We start from the raw sequence: 20,345 nt of genomic DNA, 5'->3' as shown, positions 1-20,345 counted from the left end.
CCCGCCCCACATCCCTGGACACTTCAAGAAGGGTCCCTGCCTGAAAACTGGAGGGTTTAACTCACTCGACGCCCACGGCGAGTAAACTCCCGGGGCAAGGAGGGCTCAGCCCGCCTGCGACTGAAAAAGCTCCTGATGCGGCCAAACATCCTTTGCACCACGTTTCCCCGACGACGGCCCGCAACCTGACGGGTGGCTTCTTCAATCTGCATCGCGGCTCTCAGTTCAAGTTGCTTGCGGCGGGTAAGCTCGTTCACCAGCACCTCTTCCAGTCGAATGCCAAACGTCTTAAGTGATACCGCTGGGGAGCCAGGGAGAGAAAGAATGAGAAACGTCAACGCTCCGCAGCGCTTAAATCAGGAGGAACTGCAGGGGCTGTAGCACTCCTCTAAGCAACCGCCCCCAGCCAACCCCACCCCACCAGACCCGCAGCGCCCCTCCCTGGGGAGGGAGCCAAAGGGACCCTGCGATGATCTGGCTGAACGACTCAGCTCCACTCAACTACCCCGACGGGGTCTCCACCTTAATTCCTGCCAGGGGGTGACCACCTTGAAGCAATGAGGGTAATTTCTTCTGGGCAAACTGTCTGGGGTAGATTCACGCAGAAAGCTTAGGTATATCTGATGGGACTGCCCAGCACTCCTGCAGCTAGTGCGCCATTTCCTGAAATCATCCCCTGCGGGGTTTCTGGAAGGGGGGGGGTGAGTCCCCCCCAGGGGCAGTGGGCACCGCCCAGTCTCCAGTAGCCTGGGACGCAGTACAGGAGGGGTGCAGCATTCTATTTCTTTACTAAGGAAAGTACAGTATGAGAGACCCTCACCCCTCTCTTGTCCTCTCAGAATCAGAAACCACTTCTCCAAGGTGTTTGGACGGTCAATAGGTAGAGCTATGGGAAGAGAAAAAGAAAACACACGCATTCTCATACAAATAGGATTTATAAGTGACTAAAACATCGTAATGCATTGATCCACAGAGACTGGGGGAGAGGGGCAAACAGCTCTGTCCAGCCCCCCAAAAGTGTTTTGCTTTCACTCAGCCTCAGTTTCCCCATTTGAAAACGAGACCAATCCTAACTACCGCATATGAGACTCCAAGAATTTAACCAAACCAGATCATCTAAGGCGCCGCGTGCGCAGCGCGCATCTTGTTACGCACCAGCAGTATCTCAACACAACGCTTAAAACATAAATTCCGGGGCTCCGAGGCCGCGGGACAGCGCAACAGGCGAGGGGAGGGCTCTGCCTGCGGCGCCTCGGCTACTAAGGGTCGCTAAGTTACTGCCGGCGCGCTTGCTCCCGGGATGCCGTCGGCTCCCCGCGCTGCGGCCGGGGGAGAAGCGGTGACACCCGCTATCTCCGCACTCCGACCCCCGCAGTGGCGGCTGCCCGCGGGGTCTCCTCGCCCTTTGCTGCGCTCCTTTTAGGATGCGCCGGGCGAACCTGCGGCCCCCTGCACTTTTCATCACTGCAGCGGCAACCCTCGGCTCGCGTGACCCCCTCCCACCTCCCCTCAGTCGCAGAATCTGCGCCTGCACCGCGGAGACCACTGGCGCGCTCGACCCCCGTCCTGCGCTGGGTCCCGCTCGCTCCCAGCACACCTCCTGCCGCCGCCCCCCGCACCCGCACCCGCCCTCCCGCTACTCGCCCGGATTGGCCCGTGTCTCTCTCTCACTGTCTCGCTATCTCCCTCTAACTCTTCGTCTCTCAACCGCGCTGTCTCTGTCTGTCCCAGTCTTCTCTGAGTGTCCCTCTGCGTTTCCATCTCATTCCGACTTGTTCTGGCACCTCACCTGGTGCGTCTGTCTTTTCACCTGTCCTCTGTTCACCTGTCTGTCCCTGGTATCTGCCTGACTCACTGCCTCTCAAGCCCCCAGGCTTCAACCCAACTCAACTAATCTTTACCTCTTCCCAATTCACCAAACACCCTTCAACTCCCACTCCCTCAGTTCCTCAGGATCCAGGAGAACCGGCCAGGTCCAAGACCAGAGGAGAGTCCCTCCCACCCTCCTGGACCCCCAATTCGTCCCGTTCCGCCCAGGGGGTCCACTCGGCCCGAAGGCGAGGATGCCACATCCCGGGGTACTGCTCACCTCTTTCAGGTTTGAATTCAGAGAGGAAATGCCTGGCCACGAGTTCGTGGTAAGCAGTCTCTTGCAGCTTCAGACGCTCCAGCTCGGAGAGGCTGTGTATTGAGATCATCTTGGTCCTGCGGTCCTGGTTGTGTCCTGGGGCTCCTCCCAGGACGTTCACTAAAAAAATGAAGGCGGACAACAACAGCAAAGGGGGCATGATTCTGGGGCACAGTGTCCTTGCTGCCTTCAGAAAGGGAATGCAGCCACCCATTCTGGAATCGGATGATTATCAGAACTGCATCATCCAATTGTCACTAGACCTGGTGGAGGGAACTATGGGGGGGGGAGGGTGGTAAAGGGGGAGGGGAAACTGGGAGGTGGCTTCACCCTCAAGCAGAGCTGCCTCTGGCTGCTTATTAAAAAAAAAAAAATCCAACTTAAAAAAAGCCAGCCCTGAACCGACAGTCCAGAAAAGAGAAAACCTAATTAGGCAAAAAGGAAAAAATATATTTAAAAAAAACCAACCTTACAAGTTTAAAATGCACATTAAGATAAGAATAAGGTAATATTTTTCCATTAATTATTAGGAACATTGATGGAGTTTATTTTTTAATAATAATGCTTGATGCTGTCCAGTTTGGGTGAAATGGGCACATTCATCTAGGTTAGGAGCTCTGTAAATTTTGTACAACTCTTCCAGAAAGCAAACTGGACACGTGAGTCTGAAGCCAAAAATCATCCCCAGGCCCTTTGACCCAGTAATTCCCCTTCTAGGAATCCATCCTAATGAAATCTTCCTACAGACAGGAAAAACCATATGTACATGAACCATAACAGTAAAAAATTAAGGGAAAAAAGCTAGCCCAGCAACAAGACTAGTTATATAAATTATGGAATAGCCACAATATGGAAAATTATGCAATCATTAAAGGGATGGGAGCTTTTAAACAACAAATATAAAATACAGAATTGTATTAATTATGATTACAACTATGTGAAGAAAAACATGCAAAGAAATAAAAGACTGAGAGAAATGCACCCAATTACTGATGGTGTCTGTATCAAATAGTGGGATTTGGTTTGCCTTTTATCTATTTACCCAAAATTGTGCAACTTGATTATGTTATTTTTTCCTGAAAAAAACAACAACATCAGTTTGTACCGAAACAAACATCATTTCCAGGCCATTTCTAATGAGACTCTCTATACAGGATTGGTATAGTGAAGTTTCTTGGTGTATTGGCAAACCTCTTTTACATATCCCTTCTCCATGGTGCCCACTATCTCAAACTGCTCCCAGGTTGCACAGGATACCCCAGTGGGGATCTCCCTGCACCCCACACAGCATCCTATCCTGCACATCCTCACCTCTATTATTAATTTGTTCTTTCATGTATGCATTTTTTAAAAAAGAAAGGAAAGAAACCTGCATTAACTGTCTACTTTGTGCCAGGCACTAAAGATTCAAATATGAGCAAAATAATAAATACTTTTTTCATAGAGAATTTAACAGTGCAGTGAAGGAGATACACAGGTTAACAACAATTTACAAAACCTTGTGATAAGTCAATTGCCCAAGATATAAACAAACTACTGTGAAAGCAGAAAGGAGGAAACATCTAAGTCTGCCTGGAGACAGGGAGGGGGGAGTGTCCAGAAAGAGAGAACAGCTTGTGCAAAGGCAAAGAGATGGGAGAGAGGTTGTTATATTCTTAAAGCTGTATAAAGAGGATGGAAGGAGATAAATCTGGATAGGCAGGAATGAGGTCATGAATGGCCCTATAAGCCATGTTAAGGAGCTGGACTTTCTCCTGAAGGCAATAGGGAACTACTTCAGGGTTTTAAGTGGGAAGTGACAGAGTCAGAGCTGCAGCTTGGAAAAATCGCAGAGCAGTGAAAAACCTGGTTTGGGTAGAAGTAGGTAGATCAGCCAAGAGGCAAGAGATGCTGACACAAGTCAGTATCAATGGGGCTGGAGCAGGAGATGGATTTTATGGGTATAACTGACAGGACTTAGAGAAAATTTTTTATTGTAATGGAAAGGATAGCTCCGAAGTTTATGGTTTGGGTGAGTGTGTGGATGCTTCTTCCTAAGAGAAGATAATTCAGGACATGGGGAACTAAACCTTTTGGCAAGATGGGAAGTGGTCACATGCTACTTTTCTGAGCTCCCCTTGCCCATGGAGTTTTATGATAATATTCTATATATTATTGGGGGGGGTGCTTAAACTCCAAAGATCAGGTAATGTGGCTTTGACAGAGAAAAGGTAGGTAGAAGTTTATCATCCAATAATCTATATAAATGAGCTCTGTCAAAAAAAATCCCTCACTTCTTTTGTTTCCAAAATCCTCTTTTGCCCACTTTCCTTAATGGCCAAAGTCACACATGTCAGAAATAAACACTTGCCGGATAACTGAAGTTCAGTATGAGATAGGATGAGGAGTATTTCTATGCCTTTTGAACTGAGCTAAGAGGAAAATTCTTAGCATACATATTTTTTAAAGTCCCTTCAACGGAAAATCAATATCCCCTGGACCCAGAGTAAACACCTAAGCCCAACCACCAAACTGCATCCACAAAATGACCATCTTAACCAAAGGCACATGCAGAGAACCTAACCACAGTCCCAAACTAAGCAGCCAGCAATCCCCCATTCACAATGGCAGGTCCAAAATCTATTAGCCAAGGGTCTCATTCTGACACACACAGCCTAGCTCTGGATTATTTTTTTTTACATGGCTCCCTCTTTCCCTTTACCCCAATTTAGACATTTTTGTACCTGTTCTGGAGTTGCAGCTATTTCTTCTTGCCAAGGGTTACAATCTGGTCATCCAAAGAGTATATAGCTGGTTCTTTCACCCAAAAATCAAGATGAAAATCAATCCCTCTTCTCCCCCCAAAATAAGGTGAGAACAAATAAGAGAACCTCAAAACAACGTCAGCCAAAAGAGAGAGAGAGAGAGAGAGAGAAGCCTTTGAGAGATGAGTCAGCCTAGATGCTTACAATTCCAAAGGAAATCAAAGGCCTTAGAATAAACTGTTTGTCATTGCCTCCTGCTCAAAGATACAGGGCTAAACTTAAGAGCAATCATATGCCAAAATTCTGCCAGCAAAATTGACACTGTCTTGCTTGCCTTCAATACTCTCAAGGCACCAGTAGAATACCAGACAGAAGCAGAATTAGGAAGTCCAGTGTGCCTAGATAAGAAGCAGATGAGCAGGTTGGGGAGGGGGGACCAATAACTAGGCTTCAACACTATGAGCTGATCACAAAAGGAGGCTCCTCACAGAGAACAAGGTGCTAAGAGACCTCTCTTGCTCCCAAGTGTCTTCCCCTTCCCCCTCAGCATGCCCTGGCATTGGCCTGAAGTGACCATGGCATCAAAAAGGAAGAAGGAAGAGGAAAGTAAGCCCTCTAATTTCAGCATAGAATTCAACACATTTGCAAAAACAATCTCCTTAGACAAATATCTGTAATGGTCCCTGGAGTCAGAGCTAAACAGAACTGAGTTCAAAGCCAAGCTTTGTGATTTCTTAGCTGTGTGAGCTTAGGAAAGTTTGTTGAATCCTGAGCTTCAGTGGCTTCCTCTATAAAATGGGGAAATGATCCAGTATCCATTTCACCAACTGTGTAAGAATTAAATGAATAATGTACATGTGATATTTAGCATTGGCTTTTAATAAACACATTGATATTGAAGGTTCTTTGCAGAGGGCCTGACTTTACCAGAAAATATCAGGTTTCAAAAGTAATTACATAAAATTAGAATTTGTATCAATGCATCTGACTTAGTTCAATCTCTGCTAAATTTGAATTAAATTAAAATGGGTAAAAGGATCTTGGGAGATCGTTGTGAATAAATCTTTCTTCTTCAATCTCCAATGACATCAGGGTCAAGTATAAAAAATTATCTTATAAAATTTAGAAAAACTAACTGCATAGGTCCATTTTTAAAATGCTATTATTCAGATTAGTAAAATGCTTGCAAGTCTCAAAAATTTATCTATCTTTTAAACCATCCAATTTCACATCGTCACTAGCAAAATAACATATAATTTCATTTGGATCAGTAAAGGGGCTAGGATATTAGCAGCTACCAAGGGAGAGAATTTCAACAAAGAGTAGAGGCACAACCAGATCAACTCTCCAGCAATACGAAGAGGGAAAACACACATGAGTGGCATCAAGCTTGTTCCTCACGTCCTCCTGAAACGCATGGCACAGATGGAGAAACAAATTAACATCAGAAACGTCACCCTCTTCGACATTGTGAGGACAGAAATGTTTCAGCTAGGCATAAATCCACAGCCTTCACAATTTGGAGGACTAATTTACTCCATTGCCCCCATTAAATAGTTAGGGGTGGTGCAGTGCTAACTAGTAAACACCTCTGAGAGAAAAGCAGGACTGCACTGATGCCATTGATAGAATCCTAATAAATTAGGCACTTTATGGCACCATCAGAATTTTGCTTCTAGCCGTTGAGAGAATTTGGACTTTGAGAAATTGATAGTGTGCAGGGCTGAGTGCCCAAAAGGTATTGCATCTACGGTATTCAAATGTCTACAGGCAGTGACAATGGATAAAGACATCCACATTAACATATCACAACATGGGAAAGAGATACAGGTCTGTAGATGAAAACATTCAGGCACCAATTTGGTCTGCTGTCACATTACCTCATTCGTCCCTGAGCATTAATGAGTTAGCCTTTAAGTTGCTATCCCATAACCTCCATTTCAGAAAAGGCTGCAGTCGTGATGAACAAAATGGCTCATTTTACCCTATGCGGTGTAATGCCCCAAAATAATTAAATTTGGGGGCAGCATTCTTCAATACGTGAGTCAGTCCATCATACCATAACAGAAGCTCATAAACCAAAGGTAGTACTGTTAAAATACATTCAGAAAAGTTCTGGTATCAAAAAGTGTAACCAAGGGAGGTCACATCTGAAGGTACAACAAGATATTGATATTCTCAGTATTATCTGCAGTACGTGTCAGAGTGCATAATAGCGCTGGCATCACAAGCTGTGTCACCCGTTACCTCTTTTTTCCCTTTCAGTTGCTGCTTCTATTACGTTGTGGCAGAAAAATTAAAAAAAATAAGATGTTCCATCAATAGAAGGTAATTTTTAATGTCTAATTTTTGTTGTGCTTTTCATGTTCTCAAAAGCTTTCCACATGTCCATTATTTCCAGGTCCTAGCACACAGTAGGTGTTCAATGTGTTTGTTGGGTAATCATAGGATTATAAACTCTTGACAGTTTTGAGAGAATATAAAGGTCTTGTAATTAAAACAGCTATTTGTGATTCATGGATAAATGAATCATGCCACTTTATTCTCACAACAACCCCTGGGAAGGAGGTAGGTTTGGTGTTATGTTCCCATTTTACAGATAACAACAAACTAGGACTCCAGAGAGGTTGTAACTTAACTGAAGTTGCACTAACATGCCATGAAAAAATACAATCTGGGAACTAGATTATCCCCAGGCCTGGTCTTGCCCTTCCCACCAAACCACAGCTGCCTGGAACTGGGATGGCCTGAGTCAAGATTATTTTCTTTCCTAAGGAGATGGCTAGATTTTGAGGTCTTTCTTTATACACACTATTCTTGGGAAATGGGAATGAAGGTAGATGATTGCTAGACAGGATAGATAGACAGATAGATAGATAGACAGAAGAAGAAGAAGAAAAAGAAGAAGAAGAAAGATATGATAGGTAAATAAGATAGGTAGGTAATGATAGATAGAAAGATACAGATATACATGGTTTTGAAAAACACTATTATGAAAGGTAGAGAAGAGGAGTGAATAGAAGAGAAAAGCATCAAAAGCACTATGTATTCCTCCCATCACGTCTCTTGCCTCAGCCCACTCCCCAAGCTGACAGCATGGCATCCTGAAAAGGTCCTGAGTTATGGACTAGGACTTGGGTTCAAATCCCAGCCTTACCACCTGTAAGTTCACACACTCACCAACCAAGTCACTTAGAGCTAATTATCTCACTTTTGTGAGCCTCAGTTCCATCACCTTACAAAGTAACAACCATGATATCTCTGAGGTGTGGCTATGGTAAAGATTAAATAAAAGACAGGGTGACATGAAAGAATCCTCCAAAGGGTACAGTGCTGTACCAAGGTGAGGAATTGCCCCCCCCCCGCCAAATACCTGAGAGTCATATTTGAAAGGAAGACTGAGAAGAAGTGCTGCTATCTGGAATGAAGCAGACAGTGCCCCCATTGAAGAATGCCCTTGTACCATCCATAGAAGGTAAAAGTGGGTACCACATCCTGTCAGCAGGTATCTCACTTTCAGAGGGGATGAGTTGAACTGTTTCTTCACTGGGTCTTTCATGATCAGGAATGCAAGACAACTAACGGTGGGGGTTGTGGGGGCATCAGTCTAGGCTCTGAAATGTAGAAAAAAGTTAGTTGGCCCACAAAAGGGATTTAGTCCCTACCTTTGGTTTCCTCAGCACAATGTGCAAGCCATCCATGTTAGGGATGGTGGAGGAAAGGGGGGAGCCCTCTGGAGTGGAAAGTCCCAGTTCCTGTCCTTGGGGTCTTACAGCCTAGTTGGAGGTCACATAAATGTCAAGAGTCTGACATGGGTCTAACATCATCCTTCCCTGCCCTCATTTAAATACATTACCTCTCCTTTGTTCCTTTAAGGAATGTTAAGAATTGACTATTTCTTCAGGTCCACCAGCACTACTCAGACCCTTATTCAGCTGCAGGTTTATAGTATGCATTCGGTAAACTCTGATTCATTTTTCCCATCTGCTCAACTCCCCTGGTCCCAAGCCCCCTTCTTTAAGACATATTCCCTTTCAGACACACACATTTCCTCTCACAAACATACACACACACACATCCTCATGCGTTCTCACACATGCATTTACACACACACACACACACACACACACACACACACACACACACAGAATAGACTTACCCAATGTATTTGCTACAACAGAGGGAAGGAGGAGACTCTGAATTAAAGAAAGAACCATCAGGGCTTCCCTGGTGGCGCAGTGGTTGAGAGTCTGCCTGCTGATACAGGGGATATGGGTTCGTGCCCCGGTCCGGGAAGATCCCACATGCCACAGAGCGGCTGGGCCCCTGAGCCATGGCCGCTGAGCCTGAGCGTCCGGAGCCTGTGCTCCGCAACGGGAGAGGCCACCCCAAAAAAAAAAAAAAAAAAAAAAAAAAAAGAACCATCAAACATTTGCCCCTCTAGACCACAGCTGGGGTTTCTACAGAGTGGGCACGAGAGAGGAAAGACCAGTAGGGACACTTCCCCAAACCATCTGGACAGAGATCTGTCAAGGAAACCTTCAGAATAAAGTTGTTCTTCAAATCTGTGCTGAGAGCTACCTCTCTTTCACCTTTGTTCCCCCACTCCCACCTGCTTCCCTTCTCCTTTGATTGTATCTCCCCCAAGAAGCATTCAATTTTCTGCAGTTTTCTTTTTCAAAACCCTGTCTGAATGGCTGTCATAGGGAATTGGGGCTGTGGGAGATGTTTTCCTGATAGTTTTTATGATAGGAATGGTATTTTAAAACTACGTTTAAATAAATGTATTTTTAAAAAATAATCAATGTCTACCTACCTGTATCTATCCTCCTTCAAAATTAGACCACTGTCTTGGCTATGACGCAGTGCAAAAAAGAAAAAAACAAACAAACAAAAACCCTAGACCAGGAGTCAGGAGGTCTGCCTAGTTACTAAGCAGCTGAGTGGCCTTGGGCAAGTCTGTGAGCATCTCCCAGCCCCAAAACACAGCCAGTGTCATTTATTATTATCCGGTTTATCTAAGAACACGGTAGAGACACAGTCCTCACTTCTGCCTAGTCCTTGATTCTTCTACAGGACTTAGCCACCTCCAGGACACAGGGCCACGCTGTGGCCACTGTCCACAGCTGGAAAGAGAGAGCATCCCTGCCCCCCCGCTGCAGGTTTCTGGGCGCCAGAGTGGAGAATGGGTCTAAGCTGGTCTCCCTGTCCCTCCCTAATGGAGCCCTAGCCCGGTAGTCTGCCCTCTACCCAGAGCTAGGTGAAGGTGAAGGCAGGGGGAGCAGGGTGAGGGGGAAAGGGACAGGAACCGGCCAGCCAAGACTTTGCGCCCTCCCCTCGAAGGGTTGTCCCAGGCCACAGGTTGCCGCTGCGGAGCGTGGTCAGGCGGGGTTGCGCCCCTTGCGTCTCGCCCCTACGTGGCTCAAGAGCGCGCAGAACCTGCAAAGTTAAGCAAAGCCCCGCCGCGCGCCAAAACCACTCTTGCTGCTTGCCGCTGCCGAGAATTTGAAAAATGCAATCTTTCTTGCGTGCTCCACGTTTGAGCCATTGAACGCGAAAAGCTGGGCATCTAGTCCAGGACCCGCAGGCTTCCTCTCCCTCCCGCACGTCGGGCGCTCCGCTTGGAGTGCACTCACCTCCCACTCAGCCCCTCGAGGGGCTGCACTCAGGCCTCTGGAGTCCTGCCCCTGCACTACCTCTTGGCGACTCTCTTGGTCCGGCCAGGGAATAAATGGCTGCGTGACCCGCTGGTCAGTCCTGCGGCGCGACTACGACCCGTCCTGGGACGAGCTGCAGGCACTGTGAGCGCTTAGCTCTGCCACGCAGATTCCCTCACTCTCTCTCTCTCTCTCTGAAGCTCCCGCGGTGGGGCAGGAGCTGATTCATAGCAATTTTCTACGCAGCAGCCAACTCAGTGCCTTACGCATACCTGTTTGCTAAATTCCCGGGGCTACTCCCACTGTCTCTCATCATACCCCACAATCATCTCTCCCTTTATTCAAAGCTGATTTCTCTTTCAAGATTCAGCCCAAGGGTCCCTTCCTTTGAGGGCTCCCTTTCTCTTCCGTTGGCCATGCCGCACAATCTCACATTACAAGTGAAGGAAAGGCAGAGGTGGAGGTTCAGATGGATAAGAAATTTACCAAAGGTCATTGAGCTAATTACTGGCAGAGCCAAAAGGAAGGCCCCAAACTCCTGGAACCCTGCTCAGCACACTTTTTGTTACCCCTCATCACTTCCCTTCTGCCCTGACTAGTAGGGCATTGAAGGGCAGGTGGCATCCCTTTGCACACAAGGACTGCACAAGGAACAACTGCCTGCCCCTCCTTGCCTCACCCTTCCTGCTGCTTGTTCACCATCTTGTCCAGGGCCTCTGATCTTCCAAACTCAGAGACAAGGAAGATCATTTGGTTCAGAGTTCAATGAACAACAAGAGCAAACAGAATTCCTCTACCTATCTGGATGAGAACGGTCTCAGTAGCCCACCCCCAACACACACACACACACACACACACTACTATAGTCTTCATCTTTCTTTTTCTATCTTCTTGGCACCTGGAGAAGTCAGAAGGCCATTCACACCTGCCCAAACCATCTTACCTTCTAATACTGCTTCCAAAAATGCCTTCCTCTAATCTGCAGCTCAACAATCATATATTCAAATCACTATTCAGCCAAGCAAAAATGTATTATTCACAAGCACAAAATATTCTCATCTGACGCAAGAAGGGCAATACGGGGTTATAAGCGCAAGATCTCAAGTGGGGAGAATTTCAAATACACAATTACACTCCCTCCCAGTTGAATTTTCTCCTCTCCTGGATGAAGTAAATGGATGAACGGAGAGTGTTGTTGACTGGATGGAAAAGAAAGAGGAGAAGAGAATCAAGAATGTCAGAGACTCTAGTTTAGCCCAGCAAGAAGGAAGAAGGAGCAGAGCCTAGGCAAAGGAGAGGAGGAAAGAAGGGGAGGGGGAAGGACAGAGGGCAGTTGCTGACCCCAGGCATACATGGGTACTGAGGTAGCCAAGGAAGACATGGACCTATTCCCCAAAGGCTCAGAGATGTGGCTTATAGGGATCTGGCTTAGAAATGAGATCCAGAAGCCCAGTGGCAAGTGTCTCTTGACTCCTAGCAAAGGGAGAGAGCTTCTGGCTCTGACAGCAGCATGGGTGGCGCTCTTTTCACTAAAAGTACCACCTGGGCACCAGCACTATCAAGGAGGCGCCCTCTTCCCCTGCTCCTCTTTCCTACCCCCACCCCTCAGGAATTAAATAAATCTTACCCGACACAGGAATGTAATTTGAATGCTCAGGGTGGTTTTCCCTTCCTTTGAAGGACAGGATCTCTCCCTCTCCACCTGCTGAAAATGGGCTGGGTGCTGCCCCTTTATACATTCTAGAGCACCAGAACAGGAGAGGGGGGGAAAGGGAGGGAGCAGCAGTTTGAGGATGGTCCAATTTGTCCCTGGCGTTCTCTCTCTCTCTCCTCTTGGTTTTTTATGCAGCCCCTCCTTCTGGCCCTGGCAGCTCTGCTCCCCTTCCTCACTGCAACATCTTGCAGCCAGATCCCCCACCCTTGTGATAAGGGACTGATACTGGGGTGCATCTTTCTGGTGATGCTTGCTTTCTAATGTGGGATCTTATGCTGATATGCCAGGGAAAGATCTGAATTGGGGGTAGGTGGGTGTCACCGAAGAGAAACCCACCCAGGTAGCCAACTGCCTTGAAAGCAACACGGGTTGGCGTTGGGGGCAGCCAGGAGACATGATATGAACCTGAGTGCATAAGGAGCCAATTTAGGCAGAGGACTGGCAGGTTATTGGCTTGAGTTACAGTGATTGCCTTGGTAACATAAATACATAAAGACTGCACGATATATTAGAAAGTAGATGATTGAATATCACTCAGCCTCAGTTTTCTCAACTGCAAAATAGCGGAATAAATGCTCACCACATAGCACTATGGGGAACAGTGTGTGAAATAACACTGGTAAAATACTTAGCACAGGGCCCAGCACAGAGCCCCTTGCCCACTTAACTTCCTTCTGGTGTTGAGAACAGGAAGGAAAAGGGCTTGCCCAAGGTTATACAGCAAGTATCCAAGTCAGGATTGGAACCCAGGTCTCCCAAAGGATGATTTCCACGCCACTTCCTCCTCTAAGAAGCTGCCTGGCTACGCTTTGGGACTTGAAGGGGTAGAAGTGTGGAGGTGGGTTAGGTGCTATGTTTAAGCATATAGACATTCTACCACTTAATCCCAGCCTCAAGGGCTCAGGCTTCTGCTTTATCCTCCTCCAGATCATCACTCAGGTAATATCCCCTTGCCATCTTGGACTAATTCATTGTCACCTTAGTGCCACCTCTGCTGCCCAACTCTGAGATAGTGACTCACCCTCTAGCTGGCCAGGGCCTCTGCCCTCCAGGAAAGAGGCTCTCTTCTTAATTGACTGCAGAAGCCTCAGCCACAGTGAGACAACCCCCTTCCAGGGAAGCTTAGGGCTGGAGGGCTTTGAGGAGGAATGGAATAGCCCCCTATTCAAAAGCCACTGCCCTCCATCCTGACAGTGCCTGGGGTGCTGCTATTGGAATCCTTTCTCTCAATTCCTTATGATAACTCCTTTTGTGCCCTTAAGTCTCAGTGTTTCCAAGGGATTTCACCCAGGGCATCACTTTGCTGCATGTATACAGCCTGTGCTGTATCTGGCACTGTGCTAGGCACTGGCAAAGCATAAGGTAAGAGAAGATGTCCCTGGCATCCAATGAGTGTTCACTACAATGAAAAAATAACTCAGCAACCTGGAAATGGGGAGAAGAATTCGGGGTGGGGGTGGGAATGATTTAGGAAATCCCTGTGAGAGGTGAGGTGATGGGCAGAGTGGCCTCACTGCAGCCCCAAGGACTGGGGCTGTGAACTGAAATGTCTTGTGGCTAGTGAGTGGCATCACTAAAATCACTGGTGCAGGCATTTCCCTTAAATACAGCACATTGCTTAAGAAATTGAGCGCTAATTGAACCTCTGTCCATCTTCTGGCTTAGAGGCATTACCTGGTGGCCATATCTCTGGCCTCTGATCCCCCTCTTCCCCAAACTCCCAAATCTTTATCCTTGGTGAGGGTTAGGGAGAGGGAATGGAAGGGAATGTACATCCTTTGGATTTTAACTGGAATTAGCACTTTACATATATTTCCTCCTTTAAATTTCACAGCCACCCCGCAACTTAAGACAGTGACCTGCCAAGGTAGTCAGCTGCGAAGTGGTAGAGCTGGGATTCGAACCTGTACCGACTCCGAAGCTTGTGCACTTTGCACCGCAAGGCGCTTTACACAATGCGCCGCCTCAGGCGGAAGTCCTCTTCCTCCTCCTCTCCTTCACCCGCTGTCCATCTCTACAGAAAGGGGGCAGGCGGAGGACAGGAGCCAGATGTTCATCTGGCCGCGGAGTATTCTAGAGTGACCCCTGTAGCCCGCCACAGAGGAAGGGGACCTCAGACTGTCCCGCGGGGGCTATGCCGCCAGACGTGCAAAGCACCCTAAGCGACACTACCGCCCCCTGCCGCCGATGGCTCCCTGGCCAAGGCGGCTGTTCTCCAGGGGCTTGTGTGCTAGAAAAAGCTCACCGACTGCCCCAGAGCTGTCGCGGGCTGGTGCTGGGCTGCAGACAGCCCTGCCAGATTTGTTGACAAAAGCGGGAAGGAGGAACATTTATAACGCCCTACTGTGTGTCCAGCGCGGTGTCGGTGATTTCTAATAGCCATTGCCTTTTATGTAAAAATTAGTTGCTTTGCAAAATAGTGAGCTCTCTATTAGGAGACGTCTTCAAACTAGATTAGAACAGGTTTCGCAAAAAGCTTTTCTGCAGATCTAAACTCCTTACTTCTTGAAACCAGTAAAGCTTTCCACCCCTAACAGTTGTTCACTCTCTCGGGTAGGAGAGGAAGAAGCACCCCACCCCCTCCACCACCTCCCCCCGCGGTGGGGAGCAGAGGTCAAAGCTGCGAAGGGGTCTGAGAGGGAGGCTGCTGGGGGGAGGAGCCTCCGGCAGGGTCCCGGCTGGAGCTCACGTGCCCTCCGCCCGCCGGCGGATTCCCCAGCCCTTCCAGTTTTCCCTGGTTCTGACTGGTTCCCGTCTGGACCCAACTCACTCACTCCCTTTGCTCGGGAATGGGGAACAGGCGGGTTAATGGGAACAACACCCCAGGTCAAAGGGAAAAGAGCGTCTCTGCTCGCAGCGCCTCGCCCGCCCATCCCCCCCTCCTTTCTTCCCCCTCCTCCCATCCTCGCCCCCTTCTCTTCCGCCCTGAGGGAAGGAGGGGGCGGGCTGTATGTGTATGTATGTATGCATGTACGCGTGTGTGCGCGCGCGCAAGTGCGGTTTGCCTGTGAGTTACGTGTGTGGCTGGGTGTGGGGGTGTGTGTGCGTGTTGCATGTTTTAGTCCGAGTGCTGGGTGTGAAGTGTATTTGGTTTGCGCTCGGACGTGGAGCGTGTGTTTGTGCGGTGTTTGTGTGTGCACGTTTGTAGGTTGTATGTTTCTGCCCGATGACAGTGTGACTATGTGGGTGCGGTCTGGATATGGGTGTGTTCGATGTATGTTTCTGCCGGGGTTTGTGGTCGTGCTGTAGTGTGCATGTGTATGCAGTGTGTGTATGTGTGTGTGCCCGTTGAAGCTTGTGTGTATATATTTGTTTGGTGTGTGTTTACCCTTAGCTGTGCTGTGTCAATGTGGGCTTACGGGCGGTGGTTGTGTGTACTGTGTGTGTTTGTGAGCAAGGTGTCTTTATATGTGAGCTTACTTAAGGCGTGTGTGCTCAAAGGTTTGTGTGTGTGAGGGTGCAATGTCCGTGTGTGTTTGAGTGTGATGTATTCATGTGTGTGGTGGGGACGCATGCAGCCAATGTATGTGCTAGGATGGAGGGCTGAAGACCGTGTGTCTCTTGGAGGGGGGTCGCGGCGTGAGTTTACGGGTGTGGTGTGTGAAAGAGCACGGGGTTGTCTAAAGAACCCAAGTGGCTGTGTGCTTGGCAGTTTTTTTTAAAATTGGGGGTGGAGGGGGGCTTTGCACCAGGACTGGGACGAGGAAGGAGATAGGGGCCCGCGACCTGGGCACAGTCTCCCCTTGGCCTGATCTGCCGGGTCTGGGTCCGCCGACCCCCCGCTGTGCGCACCAGGCCCGCTGGGGGCTGGGTGTGAGCTTACCTGACTGCTTAGAGGAAAGAAGAGGAGGGCGTCGCACGTGATTGGCCAGGTAGGGCGCCTAAGGCGCGGTTCAGGGGCTGGTGGGAATAAACTGGAAAGATTCTTGGTCACTGATTCCCCCCCTCCCCCAGGAGATCCCAGTTCGTGCCCAGCAAAGCCCAACTATTAGCTCAAGGCTTGGCTGTTTCACACCTCTTTCGCTTTGTGTGGGCAGATACACTTGCCTGGAATCCCTTTCCCCCTGGGCCTCGTGACAAACTCCTACTTATTTTTTTAAGACCTAACTCAGGAGTCACAAAACTTTCTCTGCTTTTCTGTACCCCTCCCTCCCAGTTGAGGGCTCCCTCCTTTGAGCCATCATAGTTACCCTCTTCATACTTCTCATGACACGAACATACATAACTGTGATTATTTGTCTCTCCTTTTAAACTCTGGGCTCCTGTAGAGAATGCCTGGTATATAGTAAGAATAATACTAGTGATCATGATAATAATGTTACCATTTATTAAGCACTTATTGTATACCAGGCATTGTGCTAGTGCTGTTACATGCATTATCTCCTTGAGTCTTCACAATGACCTAATGAGGTAATTAGAGCTATGACTTATCAATATTTTGCACATCACAAATCGAACTCAGAGGAGTTAAGTAACTTCTCCAGGGTCACACAGCCAGTGGGAGGCAGAGCTGGTATTTGAATCCAGGTTTGCCAAGCTCCCTAAACCTTTCTCCTGTTCCAGGCAGCCTCACCAAGAGTCCCTCATTTCTGCTAGGCATTGAAGTCTCTATCAAACAGTATCACTTCCCAACAAATCTTTCTTTGGAGTTTACTGACAGCGCCAAGAGTGCTCAGCATAATTACTTTCTTTGTCTCTCAGACAGCTGATACCTTCTCCACCTAATTACCTGCTTTGTTGACACCTCAAAATCTTTAATTACTCTAGGCTCATAAGCACCTCACCACCTCCAGTTCTGGGAGCTCTCCTTAGGCTGGTGCTGAAAGAAAGAGCAGAGAATGAGCATTTTCTAGCCATAGGGTCAGGGGAATTGGGTGTGGATGGGGATGGGGGTGAGGGGTCAGGATGGAGTAAGGGAATGATTTCACAGCTCCCCTGGACCTATTTTTATGGCATTACCACCAGAAGTTGGTATGTAGTAAATTTCAAGCAGACCAGTCATCTCCATATGAAACTGCATATAGAAAAACAAGCAGAGCCCCCTCAAAAGATTCCTGAATGGGTCCCATTTTGTATTATTCATGTTTGGAGGGGAGAACTGTGCTTACCTAATGGGTTCATGCTGCTCTAATGCCTTCCAAGCAGCCTCATCTGAGAATTTCAAATTAAAACAATACATCGCATTTTGGGGGAACACATTTATTGGGGGGGTGGCTCTGTCACAGCTAAAGGGCCGCTGGAAGAACAGACTTCCAGCTCAGCCCCCAGGGAACCAGCCTAGACTGCCGCAAAGAGGTCAGGGAGTGGATAGAGAGAGACAATTCAACAGTGGTGAGTCACTTCGCCACTTTTCAGGGGGGAAAGCAGAAAGCGAGGAACACGATTTAAATTGCTACTGTTATTATTGTGCCCTTTCAACTGGCACAAATGAGCCTGGCGTGCAGACGAGAAGCAGCTGTAACATCAGTAAAGCTTCACCCCCAGCTGGGCCTGGGTCAGCACCTCATCCTGGGTGGGCAGGAAAAGCATTGCCTAAACTACTACATAGCCAGAAAGTCTTTTTTTTTTAAAGTGCAGGGTGGGGGTTGCTAGAGAGGCTAGTGTAAGTCACACAGGGCACAGAGTAGCTGAAGCCCCTTGGTAAATCTGTACCAGAAGTTCATGCAAACTTTGGTGTCTCCCAGCATCTGGTCTCAGGCACTTGGCTTTCCTGCTGCTTTGTGGGCCAGTCTGACACCTCCTCACTCTCCTCTGAATATACCAGCTCCACTTCCGCTTCCTCACAGTCGATCCTGTGAGGCCTCTGCCTCCTGCCCCTACACACATACACTCAACCACTGGACCACCTATCTAAATTCCTTTGTGTAAGTCCCACCTGAATTCATGAAGACTGTCTGGTTCGCTCCAGTCCAGTACTCTTACCTGTGAAATGGGGAACAAACTTCAACTTTGAAGAAGCTAAAAAGCTCCAAGATGCTTTAATAACCCCCATTACAGGCAAGGAACCAAAATGTGAATTTTATTGAAGAGGGAGACCTTGGTTTTCACAAGAAAAATGTGAGTAAAACCCTTTAAAGATGAGGACCTTCAGACAACTTTGAGTTTGTATCCCAGCTCCATCACTTACTTGCTATGTGATCTTGGGAAGGTTACTTCATCTCTCAGAACCTCAGTTTTCTCATCTTTAGATTGGAGCTGTTAACACCTGCCTTAGACATGTTCAGATGACAAGGAGGTAAAATATGGAAAGTGTCAGCCAAATGTCTAACATGTCTAATAAATGTTCAAGAAAAGGCTAATTCCCTCTCTTGCTTTACTCACGCCCTGCCCATATAGCCCAGAGTGTCTCAACCGGAGTGTTCAGGTACTGAAGCTGACTGACTAAGCCAATTTTCCTCATTACTATTGTGTCTGACACTCTTGAAATAGCCCCTCTTCTTTTAGGGTGATGTTTTTATCAGCCTAATGCAGCCCGGAAGAACTGGATCCTAAGTCCAATTCTCACTCTGCAGTTTCTCCTGGCAGTGTTAATGAAACCAACGTTTCAGACGTAATACTCCATACAGGAAAGTTTCAAACTACCTGCTCAGCATCTAGACTTCCTCCCACCCCAACTATGGACTGAGCTCCCCAACCCTCACTTCACACCCAGTCCAGACCCTGTCTCTTAAATGTGTGCCATAGTACCCAAGAGAAAGACAGCATAAATATTCCTTGGCTAAACTGCCCCCACGACTTCTGTTTTGTTTTTTTGTTTTTGTTTTTGTTTTCTACCTCTAACCTAGAAATTAGGAGGGGCTCCCAAGGCCACCCTTCTTCTAGCAGCCACCAAGGTTGGGGGGTAGATGAGGGGAGCGATGATGTTTCTCTGAGATATATTCTGCAGCACCTAAAATACTGTTCCAATTAGTTGTTATTTACCTATTCGCAGTTAAAGGAAAATAAAATCTACCCTTTGGTAAAGTAAGAGAAGACCCCAATCTGTGCCCTTTCCTCCCTGATGCTATTGCCTCCCTCTAGAGACAAAAATAAGTCACTACAAGCTGAAGCTGCATTTGGGCAGAGAGTGGTGGGCGAAGGTTAAGAAGCTGAGGGTAGGGGGTGGATATAATCTCAGGGAGGGATAAAGAGGCTACAGAGTAGAGAAGTATTGAGAGTCATGGCAGAAAAAGCTCTGAGAGGCCAGGCCTCAGGTGCTCCCAGTCTCTGGAGGACGCCTTCAATTCCTCCCTCTCCTTCACCTCTCTTATTCATCCTGCATGCTACTCCTCACTGACCCTAGACTCTACCATGCAAGATAATCTATTAGTGAGTCCCTCTGAGGATTTAGGAATTTAAAATTTTCTCTAGTTCCTACCCCTGTCGGCTTCTGAGGAGGTCCCGCAGCCCCTGCTTAGTGGAGGAAAGTGGGAGGGGTAACAATTAAGGGTCAGCCAAACTATACAGAGAATTGTTGGAACAGGGGTTCAAGATAGGCCCCAGCCATTTAATAAGCATCCCTGAGTGCAGGGACCTACCAGTTGCTGGGTAGCAGGTGCCTATCCCGAGGAAGCCGCATGGTTTCTCAAGAAGTGTATCTGAGACGTGACAGTAGCTGCCAAGGCTCATCAAACATGCCATGTACCTACTTCTGCTGATACATGTGAGAACAAATGATACTGCCAGAAGGAAACAGAAATCGTTTCCTAGTGACTCAGAGCCCCAGCAATAAGGACACAGGTGGTGTTTGCATTGCATCTTTCAATTGAAATGTGCACCTTTTCATAGAAAGGAATCTATAAGTAGTCAAGCAGATCAAAGACCAGAATTTAAACTCTGGGCAAGGGAACGTCAGAAACATTGTACTGACCACCTAGTAAATGTCTGCTCTATACCAGCAATAGTGCTAGAAGCTTTGCATGTGTTATTTCTTTTAATCTCACTTAAGCTTTGAAATCAGACCAAAAGGGGTTGTAATCCTTGCTCAGCTACTGTGTGGCCGTGAGCAAGTTACTGAACCTCTCTGAGTTTTTGTCTTTTCAATGGAGATGATAATACTTACCTCAAAGAGTTGTTATGAAAGTTAAATGAGATCATTTGTGTAAGATGACTGGTACACAGTA

The 20,345-nt window shown here is 47.6% G+C and overlaps 1 protein-coding gene across 3 annotated transcripts in view; it reads right to left on the bottom strand.

The window, feature by feature from the left end:
- The window catches only part of ARHGAP36 (Rho GTPase activating protein 36), a 165,557-nt gene that overhangs the window by 6,119 nt on the left and 139,093 nt on the right, over nt 1-20,345 (bottom strand). For all 3 annotated transcript variants that reach the window (XM_029241427.1, XM_029241429.1, XM_029241430.1), the window contains 3 exons: nt 2,090-2,248; nt 821-886; nt 66-301 (listed from right to left, as the gene is read on the bottom strand). In XM_029241427.1, coding sequence (XP_029097260.1) covers nt 66-301; nt 821-886; nt 2,090-2,248 — 461 coding nt within the window. The remainder of the gene's footprint in view (nt 1-65; nt 302-820; nt 887-2,089; nt 2,249-20,345) is intronic.

Source organism: Monodon monoceros, unplaced genomic scaffold, assembly GCF_005190385.1.
Source record: "Monodon monoceros isolate NGI ecotype Baffin Bay Population unplaced genomic scaffold, NGI_Narwhal_1 Super_Scaffold_22, whole genome shotgun sequence".
Classification (NCBI taxonomy): domain Eukaryota; kingdom Metazoa; phylum Chordata; class Mammalia; order Artiodactyla; family Monodontidae; genus Monodon; species Monodon monoceros.
Note: the sequence above shows the minus strand (reverse complement) of the source record. Positions and strands in the feature narration are given on the sequence as shown.